The sequence below is a fragment of the Eptatretus burgeri genome, chromosome 13 (assembly GCF_056783735.1).
Source record: "Eptatretus burgeri isolate ZD-2024b chromosome 13, Ebu_testis_v1, whole genome shotgun sequence".
NCBI lineage: Eukaryota > Metazoa > Chordata > Myxini > Myxiniformes > Myxinidae > Eptatretus > Eptatretus burgeri.
This window is the reverse complement of record NC_140973.1, coordinates 62,253,751-62,276,957: the sequence shown is the minus strand read 5'-3', so window position 1 is coordinate 62,276,957 and position 23,207 is coordinate 62,253,751. Positions and strand designations below refer to the sequence as shown.

The window sequence follows — 23,207 nt, the reverse complement described above, 5'->3', positions numbered from 1 at the left end:
AACACTCGGCGTTTTTTTTCTTCTTCTTCTTCTTCTTCTTCTTCTTGTGAATACAAAACCTATATATTAGGACTCGGCTCTTTTATATACACGATCCGGATCTCCTTAAATACTAAACACTTGTACACATCCTCGCATTGAGGGTGCCTTTTGAGAGCGTCTATCATGAACTTTTAAATATAATCGGACATTTGCTTTAAACTTTCGAAAAGTTCACGTTACTATTTAAAGATTATTCCATTTAATGCATTGTAAATTCGTAAATACATTATTTATTTCGTAAATACGTAAATACACTATGACGGGTCTCGCTATTGGCTTAATCAAGGCACGTGACGAAATATCGGAAGTTGTTGTTGTTGTTTTTATCTTGCCAAAACGAAGTTTTTGCAAGATATGTTAGTCAGCTTGTATGTTTTTTTTTTATTTTTTGTTTTGTTTGTCTGTAATCACGTATAAAAAATTCTGCAGAGCAGTTATCATTGGAAATTTTTGTAACTTCGCATATCAGAGGCCTATAGAGGTCCCTTTCAGCACATAAAATTTTGAAGGTCAAGGTCAAAGGTCAAGGTCACTTTGTCGCAAATCAGGAAAGTCGACGAAACCCTAATTTTTTGAGTAATTTTGATCGGAACGTCTTCGAACTTAATGGGAATATAGTTCATGGTCTGGCTCTCAGCTGATTAATTTTTGGTGGTGATTGGCCTTGACCTTCATGGTTAGCACCCAAGGTCAAACATATTTGACCCCAAGGTCAAATTTTCAAGTTTTAGGAACCATATCGTGTAGTACCTCAAATTGAACACCTCGATGAGTGCTTTCTAGATATGTCAATCTTGAGACATTATGAGGCAAACGCATATTTTTCATGGTTACTCAAGAATTATTCTCATCGGAATCTCTCGTCGGCAGATATTCCTCAAGGAGTCGCTCCTGGTGGATAGCAGCTCTGTTCACCTCAGTGTGACCTTAAAGAAGTCACACGTGGTCACTTTTTGGCAAGATACGGGTCACCCTGCGGGTGACATTGGTTTATTTTTTTGTTTGTTTTTTAGCCGACAAAACCTTTAGGACGCTGCTCTGGGACACATTTGTCCTTGTTGTTTGTTAGTTGTCGGTTGGTTTATTCCTTTTCTGTTGCATCCCCGCTTTCCCCTTCCTCTTCCTGCTCTGTTTCATTCAGGTTAGGTGGAGCTTGTTCACCTCCATGTGTTCTTATCCTCCTCCCCTACATCTCACTCCCACTCTTACTTCTATTCTGCTCTTGGTATTTCCACCTTTAAAATGCCCATTCCAGTTTGATCTTGCTCTTCCACGAACCTTGACCGTGCATACAAAAAAAAAAAAAATTCTAAGAAATAAAAACAAATAAATAAAACATTTAAGTCAACATCTTCCTTCTCATGAGCTTGGTACAGGTAATCAAGGTGAAGGATGAGAAGGAGGCTTCTTGAATCAAACATTCTGATTTGCTGATAAGAATCTATGACAGTGTTTCTCAACCTGTGAACCCGCGGGCTGCATGGGTCCGCATCGGCACACTGCTGCGCCCAAGTAACATCCTGTTTTATTAAAAAAAAAACTGCTTGGCACAAAGGGGATTGCCAGATCTCCAACTAAAGTAAGTGTCAAACCAGATTTATATTCACAGTTAATATACTTGCACTTCGCTTGCTCAGTAAAAATGTGCCCAGTAGGCATTTAACAGTGTAGAAATGAGAGGTATTACACAATATTGATTTGTATTGCATTACTGTCAGATAACTGAAACAAAACTTCTTTTTTTAAATGGATACACAGGAAGTAAGTTGCATGGATGCGGTCCACACAACACATCGAGAGCTGCAAGTGTGGCCCACTATGGTAAATATGCTGAGAACCACTGATCTGTAGAAAAATGAAAAGTTAACTGTCGAGACTTTGCTGAAAAGAAAAAAGAAAAGAAAAATCAAGCAAACTCAAGGTTCGCTTGTTTGGCATTCCCAAATTAGCTCATGGCTCATGATGCTTGCTCAGATCCCAGGGTTCATACGCTATAGACTGTGCTGCTTTGTCCATCGCGTCGTAATGCACTTGCAATTCATGCAAGGTGCACAAATCTCGACAAATATCCCTGCAATACAGGTAATACGGGTAAACAAGCTCCTCCATGAGTACTAAATCACTATAAAAAATAAAAACAATAATAGAACATTTAAAATAAACCCATTGTTCTTATTTTCACTTACTTGGCCATTGTTTGTGCTGACAAGTCCTCAGAGTTTTCAACATGTGTGTCTCCTGGAGGAAATGAACAGGAAAGTTATTTTTGCACAATGACCATGAGGATTTGTTCAGACCAAATTACCATCATGAGTCATTGAGCTACATGCCAACAGAGGCAGCATGCAAGCTGTTGAAGGATGATCAAGATTTTGGTTTTATCGACGTAGCTTCCCCCACCTAGTGGTCTTCTCACCCGACCCCGCCAGCCTGCAACAATATCTCAAGATGTGTCTGTGAGAAGACTTTTCTTTGATTTTTAAACAATTTCATGCGTCTGTCAATTGCCCTAAAATCTGCCATACCATATCAATTCACAGGCAGAAGGTCAAAGTCACAAGAAAAACTTTCAATTCTTCATCAAATTGACATTAAAACATGAAATAATGGGGTGTCCCCTTCGGTGGGGACAGGGGATTAACTTGGCTTGCGCCTCTTAGCTTCTGTGTTCGAAGGTGATTCTCTGTCGGGAATCAAACCACTTGCATTTACATATTCATATTCCAAATGCAGAATGAAAAGTAATAAGCAAACTCTCAGGATCTGCAGTCTCTGCAGGACTACTCTGAGTGCAAGGAGTGGTCACAGGCTCTTTTGGGACTTTAATAAGGAAATGAGGTGGCCATTTGGCCAATCATTGCCATGTTGCCCTCCTGAGTTAATCATTTTGCTGCAACTTCAAACAACGATCTTCGTGATTTTTACTGAAGTCGAAATAACTTAATCTTTATCTTTATCGGGTGGCCCAACTTGTGTCATGATAAAACATATTTATAAAGCATGTGTAACCTAAAATTGTAGGGGAAATATGCAAATGTAGTTGGGAGGGTCAATTTCAAATCTGGGTGTGGTGTTCCACTACTTATGGCAATAAAATGTACAAAAAACAAACTTTAAGTATTGACCCTAACAGTATGACAATTGAAACGACATTGATGTATGATGAAAATTGTGTATATATGAATGAATTTGTTAAGCCATATCCTCTCCAAACAAAAGTGTGAATGGTTCACGTACCGTGTCCTCGCAAGTCGATCGCCACTACGCGGCAATTCAAGCAGCTGGTGATTGCGGCCTGCAGACCACATGCAATAGATTCAGCATGTTAGGTAAATTTCACTGTTCTGCATATACACAAAAGAAAGGCAAGAATTTGAGCAACTCTTCAGAATGAATAATGTACCAAAATGAATTCCAAAGGGAAGGGTATAGATAAATTGCATGCTTGGTACCGTGAAGACTGCCCAAGACAGTGCCGAGTGGCCTCCACCGTGCAGGAGCACAAGTACAGGGCCTGCAGTACCACTGCAGTAAACGCGAAAGGTGTGTGCTTTGTCAAGGATGGCTTCTTCATATGTGGTACACCTAATTAGTTCACGAGCATAAGCAATCTATGGTGAACTTGATATTTATTTCTCTTGTAAGTGTTCTCTTGGCATTCCCTTGTAAGCATGTCACGTATTTGCTTCGTGTCTGTTAGGTAGTGTATAGGTATGGTGGGAGGTTGATGCTGATATTCCTGGGATCGCCAATAACATTCTGATTATAATAATATGACAAGTCTGAAGACGACGATGGTTCAAGAGCGGTATTTGATGATGTAGATTGTTTCAGAAGTCAAGGATGAGACAATGTGATAATGTTTGAGCAAGTTATAAAAATGATCAACATGATGTGGTACGAGTGACAGGTTATAAGCTGCAAAATGTCGAAAACCCGGTTTCGTTCAACAACTTAAAAAATTTGACCTTTGCATAACCTTTAAAGGTCCCAAAACAATGTTGTGGACATTAAAATAAGGAAACAGGATACGTGCTATAGCTTAATGGAGTTAGTTCGTCGAAGAAGGTCGAAAACCCAGTTCGATTCCCACAACTTTGAAAATTTGACCTTTGTGAACTTTAAAGGTCAAAGGTCAAGGATTATGACCTTTGGTGCAAAACTTCCTCTGGAACATTCCAGAAACAATATAACGTCATAATGGTTAGAATGTCAGTTTCGAGTCTGGGAGGTTGGCGGTTCCAAAACCAATCCTCCCCGAGTTAGAGCAGATTTTTTTTATTGTGTGGGTGATGCCAAGTTAAGGTTGCTGAACAGATTCCTGGCTGGAAGACTCGCCTGCCATTATGGATCTATAGATCAAAGGACCGTCACATCTCGTGGCAGTGTAGTATAATGGTTAGAATGTCAGCTTCGAGTCTGGGAGGTTGGCGGTTCCAAAACCGATCCTCCCCGAGTTATGGCATTTCACACTCCTCGGATTATCCATACTTTGATGAAATCAGCGTAAAAACAAACTTGAAGGGGGCGCCACGGGCAAGGTGTTCGAGATAGAGAAAATGGTTTCAAGACTTTAGGTGGGGAATGAGCTCAAGATTATGCATAAAAAAAACATTGTGATCCTTCCTCTCGAAGTTTAGGCGGTCGTCTGATTTTTATGTCATAATCGCAATTTTCCAAGTTCGTGACCTTGTGACGTTGACCTTGGGACGAAAATGAAAAATCGAGCACCGTGGGGCTACGCAGGTGCCATTGGGCAAACCAAATACCAAAACCCCTGCCAGATTCGACAACCCCCCTAGGAGAAGATGCAAATTGAAATCGGGTACCCCCTAAAAACACAATTCGCAATTTTCTAAGTTCGCGACGTTGTGGTCTTGACCTTGGGACGAAAATGAAAAATCGAGATATATTCAGAGGTAAATTTAAAAAATGAAAAAAAAACCAAATACCAAAACCCCTGCCAGATTCGACAACCCCCCTAGGAGAAGATGCAAATTGAAATCGGGTACCCCCTAAAAACACAATTCGCAATTTTCTAAGTTCGTGACGTTGTGGTCTTGACCTTGGGACGAAAATGAAAAATCGAGCTCTGTGGGGCTATGCAGGTGCCATTGGGCTAACCAAATACCGAAACTCCTGCCAGATTCGACAAACCCCTCGGAGAAGATGCAAATTGAAATCGGCTACCGCCTAAAAACATGTTTTTGGGCGTGGCTCCGCCCATATTGGCGGACCACGCCCATTTTCAGGAAAACACAACTAGATCATGATATAAACCTCCCGCCTAAATTTCATCAGGATCGGATCAAAACCCACGGAGCTATGCTCAGGACAGACAGACAGACAGACAGACAGATACACAACAATAGCGAATATAGTGGTCACTTATATTTTTTGTGAAAACATTTTTTTCGTGAACCAATTGTGCAATGTTTGCAGAGGTAAACCATATATTCTGCAAGTTATATTATCTAAAGAGGGGAAGAGGTTATCACATTGGGGTTGGCCTTTAAACTGTATAGAGTGATGGCCGAGGTGGTAGACTTCTCCAGTTAATTCGGAATACGGAATTGGCTAGAGAATGAGCTACTTCTATAAGGAAGAACCTTCACAGAGATTCTCCCTTGGGGGGGGGGATATAAATGGGAAGGAGAAAATAATGCTGGGGGGTCCTGATTTACTGTGTGGGTTATGCCAAGTTAAGGTTGCTGAACAGATTCCTGGCTGGAAGACTTGCCTGCCATTGTGGATCTATAGATCAAAGGACCGTCACATCTCGTGGCAGTGTGGTATAATGGTTAGAATGTCAGCTTCGAGTCTGGGAGGTTGGCAGTTCCAAAACCGATCCTCCTCGAGTTCGAGCAGATTTTTTTAAAATATGGTATGTGCTGCCGATTCCTTGCTTGATGCTTGACATTTAGAGGACAGAGCACAAACAAACCGGTTGGCATCCTTTGAGAGGAGCTAATTTCTCCTTTATTTCTCCTCTGAGTTATGAGAGAAAAAGTGATGTCGTAAAAATGGTGTCACTGGTACCCAGAGCGCCCCAGGAAGTTATGCCACTTCCCCCAAGCTCAGTGGCTGTATTTGTCTGTGGTGAAGTCCAATGTTGTCTCATGTATTTGTCTGTGTGCAGTCCGTGAATTGTGTTGCAGATACTCTGCGTGTCATAGACCCTGAAAAAAAAAACAATAATGATAAAACTACAATTTTCAACGTGTTTGAATGTTGGCCCTGAATATCACCATGCCTCATACTTGCACTTAACTTTCAATGAATGGACCTTAACATCTACAAAATCAAATTTAAAAAGACTGAGCATTTAACAATGCTGAGCCTCACCAGGGGTATAGAGATTACAGCAGGTCTGGGAATGAATGATCTATATTAAAGGACACAAACACACACCGATTAGAATAGCCCCTTCAGGAATGGGCGAGGCTAAAAACAGTTGCAGAACAAGTTTACCTAATTTACATCATAAGCATTTCACAGCCAATCAGGGACCCCCACAATGTGAACATGGAGCTGCCTTCCCAGAAATTGCTGGAAAAAAAAAAATCACTAAAGTTGCCTTTACTGCTTAACAGTGAACTTTTCTACAAGGACGTTAGTGAAAGATTGGATCTCACAATTCTCGGAATGAATTTAGCTTCCATTTCATTTCATGGCTTTGAGTATATACTGTATTGAACACAATATAAACCAAGACAAGTGCTTCAAAGATTATACATATCAAAAAAAAACTTTTTCCTAACAATAGAGAAGAGGATATATCCCCGTCGCCATCATCGCCAACTGCAACATCCTGAATGGTCTCAAAGTAGTGGTCCCATGTCATGGGCGTGTAGTCCCTCTTCCGACCAATGCCATGGCTGTGGAAAATCAATAAATAAACACATAAAGAATACACGTGCAAGCACACAATTAGATTCACTTGCAGGGTCTGAGTAACAATGGCATGGCATGTCCCACAAAATCATGACACATTTGCAACTGCAATCAAAAAGTTTTTATGTGTACGGAGCGACGACACATTCAAGGAAATATCGTTATCTAGAGATTTATTTGTCGTGAACATGTTCAAAGTGACTACCATTTTTAGCCTTCATGTTCACTCCAACCGACAGGCAAACAATTTTCTGATTCCGTGTGTGCGTGGTCACATCGTTTACCAAAATGAAGTTCTGGAGAGCATCAACGTGCCAGCAGCATACTCTTCTTCTCAGAAAATCCTAACACTGCTCTACTCTTCTGTTCTTTTGAAAGACGTGCTTTCGTCGTCACATCCAAATGTGCCCTCAATATTTACCTCCGCACACTGAAGATGTGCGGAGGTAATGTTTTCACCCATGTCTGTCTGTGTGTGTGTGTGTGCGCAGGATATTGCAAAAAGTTGTAGACAGATTAGGATGAAATTTGGTGGGCATGTTGGGTGTGTGAAAAGAAGAACTGATTAAATTTTGGTGAAGATCCGAATCCGGATCTGAGAATTTTTTTTAAGTGATTCTTCGCCATTGAGTGACAGGGCAGTAAAACAGGCATGTAGTACGATATCTCAAAAAGTTATCGCTGGATTCGGACGAAACTTGGTGGATGAGTTGGTTAGGTGACAAGAACAAGCAGAGTGAATTTTAGTTCAGGTCCGAATACAGATCCGGCCTATCAGTGGGACACAAAATGTGAACTAATCATTCTGGTGGAGGTATGCACTCGGCAGAGTGCCCGTCTAGTTGTTTTTCTTCTTCCCACAATACTAGCATTGAACCCATCACTTCGCAAATGGTAGTTGAACAACATAATGTATAAATGTTATAGTACAGTAATACAGTTTATTCACAGTCCATATTTGCAATTTTTATTGTTCCAGAAACAGACGTAATGCCACAATGACATCCCAGCGAAAAGATCATGACAGATAGAGGGACATATGGACGGACAGAGAAATCCAGCTACTTTAATACGTAGATGAACATGGTATGATATGCGAAATCTGACAAAACATTCATCATTCCCCACAAATCAAATCATTCATCACAAATCTACAAAAACAAACAAGAAAACAGTCACCCTTTCATGGGTCAATGAGGACCACCAGTCTAATCGGCTTAGACACCAATCGGACAATGAAACCACGCGAAGGCAGAGATTTTTCAGTCTCTACTCCGGTCGAGCTCCCTCTCTGGTCTATCAGCCTTCTGACCCTCCCAGCTGCTCCATTAAGTTTTCATCCAGTAACCCCCTCCTCGTTAAACCTAAAAAAATACAGGCTTTCCGTGCACTTCCAATTATTTGTTACCCTTTTCTCCAGTTTGTGGAAATGCCTTCCTGAACCGATTCAATCCCACCCTTCCCTCCAAGGCTCAACTTTGAATGCACTTTCATCTCATATTATCCTGCATCCAGTCACAGTACTTTCTACCCCCATCAACCCCACAAAAACCAACCCTCTTACTTTCAGGTATCTCCTCATTATTCTTTTGCTTTTCTTTCATTGTCTTGCTTATTGTATCCAAATGTTGCCCAAATGTCAGTGCATAATTGCCATTTCAAACTCTGCCCCCTCACTCTTCCATGCACCTCCATTTTGTATACATTTAAATTCAAAGGATAGCCAGCTTTATGTCAACACCTACCTGCTCAATGATGCAGCGCCAGCACCGCACCAGAACGGCAGTTTTTTCCCCCCATCGGATTTGACTCCAGAGATCGAACCCAGAGAAAGGAAGCTCACAGGTTTGCTAGGACACATGATCTACCCAAAGACCCTTGAACAAATCAATATCAAGTACGTAAGGTCGACGTAAGATTTGGGAGCCTTCCAAAGAACCATCAAGGCTCGGTGTAGTGAGCAAATGAAGAACTCTAATCAATCCCAACATTATTTTAAATGACTCAATCTTATTAAAATACGCAAGTTGGTGTCCGTCTGTTTTTTTGATTGCGATACATTCGATCGTTACTTATCCAATTGCAACCAAACTTGACAGGGGGACAAAGGGTCACACGGAGGAGGTTGTAGAGATTTAACTTCCCCCATCTTCAAAAAGGGGGTTTGAGCCTTGTACAAACTCCATGTTGAGGTGTATAATAGGTTATCATGGCTTTCATGGGGAAAACCTTCCGGACGTAAAAATTATTAGAACCACAAACGTTTGCGTCAATTCTGTCGAATGTACAATTACATTTTTAAACGGTTGCTATTAAACTCGAAGAAGTTTTGAGGAAACTCGACGTGATTAAGCCATTCCATACTTATCGTATCTCCCTCAGATGAACAGATCAGAGCTGTCTCGACTTGCAAGGCCTATAGGTAAGCAGTAATGATCTTTAGCTCACAAAGCTGCTTACATGAGTCTTTACACATGAACGATGAACCCCATTGCCCGTTCGATTTTTAGAACCATGATCAGATCATATCGCGGGTTGAGAGACATAATGTTGTAACTGTATTTTTGGCGAAATTGAATAAAATGGCTCTCATATTGTGTGTTGTTTACAATATTTTAATCTTACTCAGATGAGAAGACTGGGTTAATATTTGCAGTTACAACAATATTGCACTGAAAGATAAATGGTGTTGAAAGACATGAGAGCAATTTTATTCAATTTCGCCAAAAATGCAGTTACAACATTATGTCTCTCAACCCGTGATATGGGGACTGTATATGGATTGTTTATAACCTATCTTAGGGCCTCATACGCAATTTCTTCCAGCCATGGTTTCAAGTGTGATATTGCCACCAACACCCTTACGGCCCAATTGTGACCTTTATTTGATGCAAAACAATATTCCTCAGGGTCGTTGGCATTGTTTAATACTCGTCAGAGGGACATTTGGAGAAAATTTGACGTATTTACGCATGGATGGTGTATCGACTAGCAGTCGCGGTCCACACACATATCGGTACTATTATAACAAGTTATCCAGTTCCATCAAGCTGTGACGAATTTCTGGTGACATTACTCATCAGATGCCTCCAAACATCCCTATCCTGCACTGCTTTCCACAGCTCTGGCCGAAACAGCTTGGTTGCAGCCTTTACACCATCCATTGAGGGTGTGTTCCATTACCAATCAGCTTGCTACCGCTTGACAAGCCAGTTGTTCCTTATCAAATGTTTCATTGGAGTGCTTACTTAAGTGCTTAAAATCAAGCGAGCCACTTGGCGAGTGCTCTCGAAGCTGATTAGTAATGGAACAAACCTCTTCTGAACATGTAAATCTTCACAGTTGACAAGATTTCAATATTTTTGAGGTTTAAATAGAGACGAGCTTTTCACTTTCCTTCTTCACCGTCTGCAGCAGTTTCATCAAGTCCTCTTTACTTTCTGCCAACAGTGTGGCATCATCAGCAAACCTCAGGTTGTTGATACATCTTCCTCAAATCATGACTCCGGCCTATATATCATCCGAGTGTGATTTTTCGTCAAAATTAATCGGTTAACAATTCCGTCCAATGATAATGGCATAATGATAATATTAACACCGACGTTGGTGGGATGGCCTTAAGCTATGCACACTCTCCCCCTCAGATGTCGAACCTGGGTTTGAATCCCGACCCAGCTGCCATCCCGGTGTTTCACAGGCAGGGAGATTCATCAGTGTGCCGTTTCTCGGATAGATTTTAAACTGACATCCTGTTTGCCAGCATAGTGGGGCAACTTAGCTAAATATAGCATAACAATTGTGCATTTTGTGAGGAAAGCACCAAATTTGGCACACTAGTAGCCTAACATATTAAGAACAGATTTGGATATTGGGCCATCTCAAATTCAGCCGCTGATAGCTGTGGCAGCCATTTTTCACTGCCATCAAAAATTTTGAGATGGCCCAATATCCAAATCTGTTCATAATATGATAGGCTACTAGTGTGCCAAATTTGGTGCTTTCCTCACAAAATGCACAATTGTTATGCTAAGTTGCACCACTAGCATGAGTTGGTGGACTTTAAAGATCCCACGGTGTCCTTCACAAAGAGTAGGTGAGCTATCGGTGGCATCCTGAACAACTTACAAATTCCTGCATTAACCTCAGTCGAATGTCAGGCCTGGCCAGCCGATTGGTGAAAAACTTTGGCAAGCTTCCCCCAGCCAACTTCACAATAGCGTGGGAATAACTGTGGCCATTAAACAAAGATATTGTTATGGTTTCCACCGCGTTCGGCGTGCAGGCGACCGTTCTAGCCAAATCGCAGTCACGCGCCCACCGAAGGCCGCAATCCAGTCGTGACTTTCCGGACCAACGCCGAAATCCAGTCATGGATGCCTTAACGCATCATAAACTAGCCAATTATTCAGTCCACACGCTACAGGGTTGATCGCCGAATTATCGATGTACCTAATTATTCACGCGGACAGAAATACCCGGGAGTCTATACCTCGATGGGACCTGTACGAAACCGAGCTGTCTAAGTGGCGTGTGAGAAGCTGAGCGGTTATATCGCCAAGTCCCGTCGGACCAAATGATCACTTTTATCAGCCTTAAAAGCCAGTTAATATCCCGAGTGCACCATGGCAGTCAATACAGGAAGGGACGCAACGAGCAGGTTGACATTCAAACAATGGGTATTTATTTTTACACGGAAGCAGTCAATGAATGGGGGGATGGGGACAAGACACGAGCAAAAGCCTACAGCCGAGTTCAATTCAGAATGTACAAGCACGTACTTACTCACAATTCCACTTAAAGACAAGGCACCACAGACTTTCATACAAAAACCCAAGAAAGAAAAGACATGGGCTCATAAGCCTTTAATATTCCTCAGAGCCGGGATGACCGAAAGGCTCTGAGAGGCCAGGCAGGTTACCTCGCCGCCCTGGTGGCGACTCGATGGGTTTTGTTCGGCGACCCTGGGTATTTGTTTCTCGCTGGCTCGCTGGCTCCAACGAACTCAACTCCACCGACCAACTGCTCGCCAGCTTCACCACCAACTGACTCGCTTCTCGGCATCACCACCAACTCTCAGCTGCTTTCTCGGCGTCCCAACACGGCTTTTTATCGGGTCCGGGGCGTTCGCCCCTCCCTTCCCGGCGCGCAGGGGAAAATCCTAGGAGTGATCAGGCTTGCATCTTTTTAGTAACCGCCATCCTTGTTTACGCCGTTCTGAGGGACCCGCCCCAACCGTCAATCCTGCTTTGTCGCAGATTATCGGGGCGGGAGTTGTCGAGTTGTTCTTTTTGTTTGTAGAGGAGGGTCGTTCTTCTGGTTTTGTTTGTGGAGATGCCGTAGTTGTAGACTTTGTGGCGTTGTGGTGGAGGTGGCGTGGTTGTGGAGTTTGTTGGCGTTGTGGTGGAGATGGCGTGGTTGTAGAGGTGTTGTTTGTTTGAAATAAAAGATAGAACAGAATAACGGCTAACTCAGATTCACAGCCCGGCACACAAATAATTCCCTTTATACATCGGTGGGGAAATCTAACCTGGAACACACACTTATCGAAATAAGGCCAAAAAAAAAAAATGTTGCATTGGCGTAACGGGTCACTGAAAAATAGGGTAGGTCGGTCGGGATCTTTTTTTTTATTTTTTTTATTTTCCTAATAAATCCCTCCCAAAATCTCCCCCGGCTCGAGTACCACCCTTTTTGGCGGCGGGTTCTGTCCGAAACACTTCCGGGTTTTTGCGATCGCGATCGCAATCAACAAGATACTTGAAAACGATAGCAAAACAACAAAAATAGCAATAAAATAGGGTCGGCAAAATTTTTCGATAGCAAAAAAACAAAAAAAAAACGTAGGGTCGGTGGAATTTTTAGGGTCGGGCGGGTTACGCCAATGCAACATTTTTTTTTTGGCCTAACTGATCTCTGGGGAACCTGAATGGTGGTTTGCAAATTTCCACAACCGTAACAATATTAACACACACACACACACACACACACACACACACACACACACACACACACACACACACACACACACACACACACACACACACACACACACACACACACACACACACACACACGACCTCTTTTACCTTTAAGACCCTTTCGACACTTTAGATCCCTTCACACCTTTTAAACCCCCTTGTGGTCTAGACCTTCACAGCCCTTAAAATCTCTTTAGATGCCTTAGGGTTAAGACCTCAACACCATTCCAGTGTTTTCCATCCATAGGGCTCACTTGGGCAGCCGCCTAAGTCAATTTCTGGCCGCCAAACTGCTTTTAAATTAAAAAAAAAAAAAAGGATTAAAAAAAAAGATTTTAAATATTTATGGTGAAGAAACATACAAGTAGGGTGAATATACTATACTGATTCTGGCTCACTTTTCCCCATGTAAATGAATGGGGGATTTTCAGCGATTTTTTTTTCCCTAAAAAGTAAACCTCCCTTTTTATCCCAAGGTATATTTATTTGTCTTCCCTTTTAACCTAGGGACACTTTTTTTCAAATAACCAATGCAATAAGATAAAGATTTGTTCAAGTTGTAAAGTAGTAATGTGATTTGTTAAAGGTGATTCCAAAGAAATATCTGAAACATCTAAGCCTTGGGACACTTTTTCAAATAACCAATACATATTGTTTTGCTCACTCATTGAACCTATAAAGATTTGTTCATTCTCAAATTCCTTCAATAGTTTAATTTTCTTTGCACAATAATCCCCATCTAAAATATTTAAAAACAAAACATTTGAATCTTTATATTTTTTAAGATACCCCTTTTGTGCCATTATGAAATGATAAACTTCTCTTTATGCTCTTGTTTGACCACCTTCTGAACCACAGGTTATTTTTTTGTTAAACCACGCCCACTTTTCATAAGCCCCACCCACTTCTAAATGGAATTTTTATAAGCCCTGCCCACTTTTCCCTAAGCCCCACCTACTTTTCATGAGGTATTTTCATAAGCCACGCCCACTTTTCCTATGCCTGCCCACTTTTTATGAGGTATTCCCATAAGCCACGCCCACTTTCCTAAGCCCCGCCCACTTTTACATCATTTCCAGTTCATCTCTGACTCACAAAGAAATCACTAGAAAATTCTGGAATGTTATGGTTTTGAAAAATTTCCCAACGAAGGCTTGCCTGGGCTAGCCCAGGGAATTTCCAAAGGAAACCACACCCACCAGTCTTTCGCTATAAAAGCCTCAAGCCCAGGCTCCATTTTAAACATTTTTTTTTGCTGGCAATGGTGTGCTGTGTGCTTGCCTGGAACTTTCCGACTTGTATGGAACTAAACCTTCAAGTTGATGAACTGGATCCAAACCTCTTATCCATTGAGGTAAGATTTTATTTCCCTATTTTCAGTTTGATTTAAGCATCGACTCATTTAATAACTAAATAACTTAATTAATACATTATTATTTTCTCTCACAGGAAATTGTATCTGAAAATACCGATTTTGCCACAACTTTGGGCGAAATTGTTGGCTTGGTTGAAGACCTTGTGAGCGACCACGACCCACAGAACGAGCGAGACCTTGAGTGGGATGACTTTGGGGTTCCTTGGAGATTGACTACTTGTATGGAACTAAACCTTCAAGTTGATGAACTGGATTCAAACCTCTTATCTGTTGAGGTAAGATTTTATTTTCATATTTTCAAACTTTGATTGAAGCATACTCATTTAATAATTAAATCACTTGATTAATACATTATTATTTTCTCTCACAGGAAATTGTATCTGAAATACGAAATGAAAATACTGCTTTTGCTACAACTTGGGGTGAAATTGTTGGCTTGGTTGAAGACCTTATGAGCGACCAAGACCCACAGAACGAGTTCGTCCTTGATGATCCAACCAAAGAGTTATACCTTGGAGACCAGCAAAGTCCTGAAAAAGAGTTTTGCAACAATAGTACTCATTGTGAGTTATCAAGACAATACCCCCTGAACAAGTTATACCTTGATGAGCCAGAATACAAGTTTTACCTTGGAGACTCACAATTTCAGACATTTTGAAAAATGGAGATTTCCTTGATGATCCACAGTTATACTATGTGAGATCTATCACTGAAACCCATAAAAATTAGAAAAATGGAGATTTCCTTGATGATCCACAGTTATACTATGTGAGATCTATCACTGAAACCCATAAAAATTGGAAAAATGGAGATTTCCTTGAAGATCCACAGTTATACTATGTGAGATCTATCACTGAAACCCATAAAAATTGGAAAAATTGGAGTTTTCCTTGATGATCCACAGTTATACTATGTGAGATCTATCACCGAAACCCACTATATTTCTGGAAATTGCGATTCTACCTTGAAGTCTTGGATAGATGGTTATATTTTTGGAGACTTGAAATGTGGGTTCTGGCTTGATAACTCACAATGTGATACGTATCTTGGAAACTCAACAGGAATGTGGTTATACCTTGGAGACTTGGAAAGTTGGGTTTATTTTGGAGACTTGAAATGCCACCACTCTTTGGGATCGAAACCTATCAAGAAAGTTCTTACTCCCCCTTTCTACGTCATCAAACCTGAAAGCCTTAAAAGACAGAATTGGAAGAAGAGAAAAAAAACATAAAAAAGATATGTTAGTTCTGAGAAGAAAGTGCAGGCTTACTCCCCCTTTCTACATCATCAAACCTGAAAGCCTTAAAAGACAGAATTGGAAGAAGAGAAAAAAAAATGAAAAAATATATATAGGTGGAAATCTCATTTTGAAAAAGACATTGTGTTGGGGGGTTGGGGTTGAGATTTTGAATGTGAGGGTTGGGGGACACACACACACACACACACACACACACACACACACACACACACACACACACACACACACACACACACACACACACACACACACACACACACACACACACACACACGTTAAGCCTTGACTATTCAGTTGAGGATTCTGTGTTTGGGGTTCACAGATCTAAGAACGTCCCCCTTGACAGACATGATATACTGTTATACACCTCGGACTTGGCCCTCGAGTGTCCACAACGGTGTATAGTAGGAGGGAGTGAAGGACCAACCCATTGCTCCCATGGGTATTATCTGCTTAGTTTTGTCTTTTGTAATTCCTGTGAATAAAATGAACCTAAAATCTCTTCCCCTTCTAAATCATATATCTTATAAGTCCAAGGAACCGTATCTATTACATAAACAATTTTTAAAAGTTCGTTCGTCCATCGTTTAATATAACCTTTTTCAAAATGAGATTTCCACCTATATATTCTTACGATATCACCAACTTTGAACTTAGGTTTTCTGATATTAATCTCTTTTTCATATTTTAATTTTGTAAATGTTTCTGATGGTTTCATATTCGTTGACGTGTGAATCGTGTCATTATACTTATCCACAATATCCTGAATAAAAGATAACCATTGTTGTGAACCGAGTTCTGTGAATTTTTTATATAGTCTCTCTTTTAAGGTACGATTAAAACGTTCAACAACAACTGCCTTCCCTTCATTAAAGGTACTGTATAATGTAATACTGTTATTTTTTAGAAAATTCATAAATGTCTTGTTATAAAACTCTCTACCCTCATCAGTCCACAATTTTTTAGGTTTTCTCTTACTTTTATTAAATATCTGTTGAAAGGCTCACATAAGAGTATTACCTGTTTTGTTTTTTAAAGGGACAACCCATGCATATCTACTCCTCAAATCAATAACGGTTAAAGCATACTTGTACCTCTTATCATTATTGAGTTCAATCAAATCAGCGGACCAGATATAATCAACTTCCTTGGAATAAACCTTCCTTCTACAAAACTTTGTGAATATTGGTTTATGTAATTCATCAGCTAATTGCTCTTCAGTCTTAATGACATCATTAGACCCTATAAGTTTTTTGAATTTCCAAGTCCAAGTTTCAATTTAGCACTGATCATCTTTTTCACAATGAACCGATCAACTTTTTCTCTCAAGGTTGGATTTTGTATCAGAGACAAATGAAACAACATTTCTCTATCGGCTTCATGCTTTTCTTCCAAAGTTGTGGTATTCCCATAATCAATATCGTGTCTCATGCACACTTCATCAACTCTATTGATGGGTTTACTCCATGATTTAGGATTGTCTGCCTCATCTAATCTTTTATCCAAGTTTGTGCCTGGACCACAGAAAGAATACCCTGGTAGATGTAATTCCCCTGGTATTCCAGTAGTTGTAAATTTACTTCCTGATAAAAACTTTTGTACATCTCCTCCGAGTTTGTGTTTGGAGATAAATTGATTTTTTTTTTTGAACCACACACTGAACATATATACCTTTTTGTATAACCCTGTTATTTTTACTTTTAATATATGAAATATTTTTCGTATTAGTTTTCTTTTTACATTTGAGACAATAACTCATTTATTTATGAGAAAAATTCCTGCAGAGTGCAAAAACCTTTTTAGTTTCCAACATGCACATTTGAATCTTAATTTTTAAAACATAAAGAATCCTTAGAAATGCCTTCACTCTCTCCTCCATTTATTTAAGAAAAAAAATGAAAAACGTGAATTAAAATGAATATCTTGTGGATGTCAATAGTCTTGTCGAAAGTATTGCAAATTGACTTGTCAATTCTTTGTTTTCCTCCTCGGTGGGTTGAGTTATTTTCTGTAATACCACCAATATTTTTTAATCTCACCAGTTTCCATATTTTGAAATTTATTTAGTCTCGCCCTTTCCTCCCTCTCCTCCTTCTCCTCCTCTCTCTCCTCCCACTCCTCCTTCTCTTTCTTCTCTTTCTTCTCCCTCTCCTACTCTCTCTCCTCTTTCTTCTCCCTCTCCTCCTTCTCTCTCTCTTCAACTCCTTCCTCGTCCCTTACTATCCTTGAATCGCTTACACCCCATAAAATATCATACATATATTCATCAGGATTTCTTGTTATTCCTGTATCCAAAATATTTTTTTTTACAACAGGAAACCAATAAAATTTATTTTGAAATTCTAAAAGAGCCTTACCAATTCTTAACTTTATAATTTTTTTCATTATTTAACATTCTAATTAAATCTAAAGTTGTCGGTTTATCAACATCAGCATAATGCCAATATTTTATTGAAAATAGCTCATTCTTATGTTGTAGAACATATTTATTAAAATACCGAATACCCTTTTCTTGAAGGTATGCTTGGACACAGAAATGATAATTTTCTTGAAGCCTTCTTGCTGTCATTTATGTATTAGAAATATATGTTAGAACAATAATATGACACGAAACACCTCCCCATCTTCCCATAGTTAAATCATTTTGTATTTCCTTACTTATTATATATAATCCTATTTTTTCTGTTTTCATGATATAAACTGGGGCAAAACCATTATTATATTTACCCTTATTAAATTCTTTTATTTGTTGTTTACTAATCGTAGCTCCACAAAACTCATTCTCCATACCAAGTGGATAATATTCTTCCTTACGAGACTGATTTAATTGTTCCAGGTCTTCTAGGTCAATTTTAAATGACCAATTATACCCTAAATCATTCATATCATACCCCCATTGTTCTATTCTCATACAAACGATACGCCCTTCTTTATAAAAATTTATTTTAATTCGAACTGTGAATTCTGTATGACCTGGAGATAAAATCAACACTTCTGTATCTTTGGAATACACGGCCGTTTTATTTAAGGATATATATTGTGATAAATCGCTTAATCTCACCAAGTCATTCGCGTCAGTCGGGCTTGGATAATTTTTTAATTTATAAGCATTTTTCATATTAATATTTTTGGTTATATTAATGTCGTTCAGCCTGTGCCTTTGTGTAATAATTTGATAAATCCATATCCAGTTCTAGGGATACACCAAAGATAGAACCATCTTTACCAACATAAGTCATTTATATTAGATTAAAAATAATGTCATAAAATTTTTTATTTTTGTTGAGTTGAAATAACACATATAGACATAATTGACCACAACACTTGGAATTTAATTCTTGGACTTGAAATGTTTGATAAACACCATTCTGTAAGAATTTTATGACTTCAACAGGTGGTGGAAGACCAAAACTATCAAAATAATATTTGTCTTGACTATTAAAAATACAATCCCAATGAGAACCGTTCCCATTATTATCTTCGAAGTTCATAATAATATTCTTTGTATGTTTAGACACATTTGTTAATTCATCTCTCATACAAATAACCACATTATGAATTTTTAATTTCTTACAATATTTGACAAGTTGTAAATTTGATGTTGTATTCTTTCCAAATTCTTTAAACCACTCATCAATGCTCATTTATTTATGAGAAAGATATAATCCATCACCTCTTTTAGTTAATTTTACACCTGCTTGTGCGATAGAAGAAAGCATATCTCCAACTTACAAGCTCGCTTTATCAGGCAGACCTTCAAGTTTTTCAGCAAAATCTACAATTACACCATTTCCACTAATTTGATTCTCCAACTCTTTGATATGTCTTTCCAATTCTTTTTGAGCCGGGAGTTGAGCCTTCCTTTCGTTGGCAGTTTTCACCGCTGTTGAAATACCACCCGTAAATGCTCCAACCGCACTTACACCAGCAAATAAAGGAATTAGAAATGGGAGAAATCCTCCACTCATCTCTCTTATTGAATATTTTTTCAACAATGGTTTTGTCATTTTAATTTTAAGTGAGCCAGGATCATTCAAGATTTTAACCTGTTCTCTTGTGAGCAAAATATCAATTCTTACTGCTCCTTTTCTCTGAATTGTATTAACGTTAATCGTACAAGGCTTTTGATTTTGAACACAAGATGATAGTTTATGAAGATTGATTTGATTAACATATACCCCAGTTGGTACTTTGCCACTCATTTATTTAACAAAAGATTATGTGAGACTAATCATAACACCATTATCTGTATTAATCTGCAATTCTGTTTCTTCCAAAAGCAAACAATATGTATCAACTTCTTCACTCTCTCTTCTTTCAATGTATAGGGAAGTATCCACTCGATTAGACTTTATAGTTTCCTTTTGAGAGCTCAGGTCAAACGCATAGATTGTATACAAACTTTTAAATGCTGTCATATCCAAAATAGGTTCTTTATTTCCATTACTTTCACACACCTTTTGGTAAGACTTGTATGCTTCAGCAAAATCATTTTTTTCCAAATTAATTTCCAATCTATCTCGTGGATAAAATGCTCCATCTTGAGAAACGCGAAGTTGTTTCACCTTAGCATTATCACTCAATGCATTATTCTTATCAGTCGCAGTATCACCATCTGGCTTTTTAAAAATGATCCACAGATATCGTGGCTTTCCTTCCAGAACACCCAAATTCCACGTGTAAGTGGTTTGGTTGAGTTTAACGTGTTGACATCTTATTTTGAGGTATGATACACTGAGTGATTTCTTTGAGTTAATTCTTCTATTCAACATCTCTTCTGTTTTAAGATTAGGAGTATATTCACTAATATACTAACTCATTTCCTCAATTACAAATTTATTCTGATCACCAAAAGCACTAGCAACACCAAAAAGTAATCTATTTTCATTATCATTCCTTTGTCATTGAAATCTAATTTTAAGACCATACAGAACTTTATCATGATCACAAAATCCAAATATACCTTTAAGAGGAACTGCCACAGTAAAACTATTAACTGCTTTTGTATCATCATTATACGCTCCTTTCCTTTGAGTATATCCAGGGTCTGTGTTTGTTCCCGTTGACATTTCAGGAATAAAACCTTCGACAGACCCCTTTCCCATTCTATCACTGAATGTATAGAGTGTAAATTTCATCATTTCAGATACAGCAGAGACATAATCAACCGCTTCAACTTCTTGTGTTCCAATATACAAACGCACACTATCAAACATTTTCCAGAAGAAATCATTTACGGGTGTAGCGTTTGTGTTATTCCCAGCCTTAGTGAATTTAAATTTACACAACAACAAACTTTCGGATAGATTCAAATAGGTTTGTTGATTATTTATTTCAAAACTTTTTGTACCATTTGCATTCCACTCTGTTCCAGTTATTGCATTTACCTTGAAGTAATCTTCCTTTTTAGTGGAGTTTGAGATAATAATAGTATCATCCAAATCATAGATACCATCAATTGCTTCCATACTTATATTTATTTAGGAAAAAAGATGTTAAAACTTTTGAAACCCTGACCTAAGTATTTTAATTATTTTCTGTCGTTCTTGGGGGGACAACTGAGTTTTACCTTTTTTAATTTCTTTAATTGCTTGTAATTTATGAGATTCCTTCTGGGCATCTTTTATGCTCTTTACAGCACCTGCTACATTTCCCACAGCAGAAGCAGTTGAACCAATTAGGTCTTTATGTTTAAGAATAGTTGAACCGATACCCATTAGAGTATCAATTATCCCATCTCCTCTAAATTGATGTCCAACACCCCTTTGTCTCTTAGGTTTATAGTATCCTCTACCAAGATACATACCTTCACCCTTGCAGTATGGGGAAAGGAACATCCCTTCCCCTGTAATTATTTTAAATTTTCCCAACTCGTGTTTCCTCACAATAACCATCGTATTTATTTATTGGAAAACCACGTAGGTGAATTCTGATGGATATAACTTCCCCATTAAAAGAAATCATACAATTATCTTGGTTGGTTATCCTGAAATTTAATCTGTGTATGTTTTTTTCCTGACACAGGGAGATAAACCAAATTTTTGGGTTCCATATTGAATTTATAACCAATTGGGGTTGAGTATGCACTAAATGAAAATATTGTATTTGTTTTTATTCCATCATCATCAGCACCATCAATCAAATCACAGTGAATTAATACCGAGTTTATTCCTGAGGATATTTGAATGACATTATCACTGTAAAACATCCCATTAGTTTCAATCTTTTTTGAGGAGAAACCCAATAACTTTCTAAATGAATTATCAATTGTAAAATCAACCTTGTAGTTGTTTTTAACTTTAATCGTTGATTTTGAAGTATGTTTTTGAATGTCTATAACAATATTTTTTGGCTCATCACCCTGTTCTTTCATAAGACGAGCAATTTCGGAAGATATTTGAGAAATCTCATATGCTCCGGTAAGACTGTTATCATTTTGTATCCACTTCCAGGAATATAACTAAACTTGTCATTTTTATCAGTTATATTAAATAAGGTATTATAAGTTTCCATGGACAATAAAGATGCCTCATATTCTTTTGTTGGGTCAAGTTGTAGTGGGTATGGGAATTAAGACGTGTGGTCGCTTGTTGTGAAATTGAAACTAAGGATTGTGCTTCTCATCTTATTTAATATGAGATAAAATGTCTTTATATTGAGATTTATTAATTATCTTCATGTTCATCAACTGGTCTAAAATGGCTGATGCTTCATTAAAACAATTGTTATTTCCAGCCTTCTTACTACCTAATAACAATAACAGTCTATTAATAAATTGCGATGGGTCATTTGGAAGAAAACTAATACCTGAACCAAGGATACTTAAATCCTGAATAATGTGTTTCTCCTTCTCATTATTCCTACTTTTACCAGAAATACTAACCCTATAATTTAGAGTGTTCAGCAGATCAATATATACTCTATCATCATTATTTTTCATATCCAATGGTTTATCATTATACTTTGATTCATCCCTCACAGTTGAACCTTGTCTTCCATCTTTTGTGAGAAGAAACATTAATCTCGGAGTTAGTTTAACAGGGGGTTGAGCAGAACCCAAGAACCTTAATTCATCATTAAATTTCAATACCTTTTCTTGAACAAGATGAAATATTGCTGGTTGTTCTGTTGGAATGAGTCCTGCTTTGGTTTTTGAATCCGCTGAATATTCATTGTTTTGAAGAGCATTCACAATATAATCAGGGGGTCGATTAATCTCTTCCAGTTGTTGAAATAAACCTTCATCATCATATTCTAATTCTCCTAAATGCTCTAATTCTTCCTCCGTCATGTGATCAAAATCTTTCAACATTTGAAGTTTTTAGGAGTATATTCTACTGTGGGAACTGTGGAAACATCTTTCATTTTTTCTTGGGAAGTTTTTAAAAGTGGTTTAAAAAATTTCTCTTGTTTTCTTTCAAATGCTTCTTCGCCCGTTAGTTTCTGTCTGCGTTTCTTCTTTATGTCTTCCTGTTGTTTTACAACTTTTGAAACCAACTCTTGATGTTCCTTAAATCTTCTTGCTCTTTCTTTCACATCCATTTATTTATTGGAAAATATCATTTAATGAATTGTAAAGATCAACAGGGAAATTTTCCTTTTCTTCATCATTCAAGTAGATGTGTTCAAATAAAACCTTTTCTTTAAATATTTCATCAAA

The 23,207-nt window shown here is 38.4% G+C and overlaps 1 protein-coding gene across 1 annotated transcript in view; it reads right to left on the bottom strand.

Annotated features, from left to right (window-relative positions):
- Nucleotides 1-23,207, bottom strand: part of PPME1 (protein phosphatase methylesterase 1) — a 49,305-nt gene that overhangs the window by 17,766 nt on the left and 8,332 nt on the right. Inside the window, exons 2-5 of the mRNA XM_085852752.1 lie at nt 6,821-6,920; nt 3,495-3,587; nt 3,280-3,337; nt 2,229-2,280 (exon numbers count right to left, since the gene is read on the bottom strand). Of these exons, the coding sequence (XP_085708878.1) occupies nt 2,229-2,280; nt 3,280-3,337; nt 3,495-3,587; nt 6,821-6,920 (303 nt within the window). The remainder of the gene's footprint in view (nt 1-2,228; nt 2,281-3,279; nt 3,338-3,494; nt 3,588-6,820; nt 6,921-23,207) is intronic.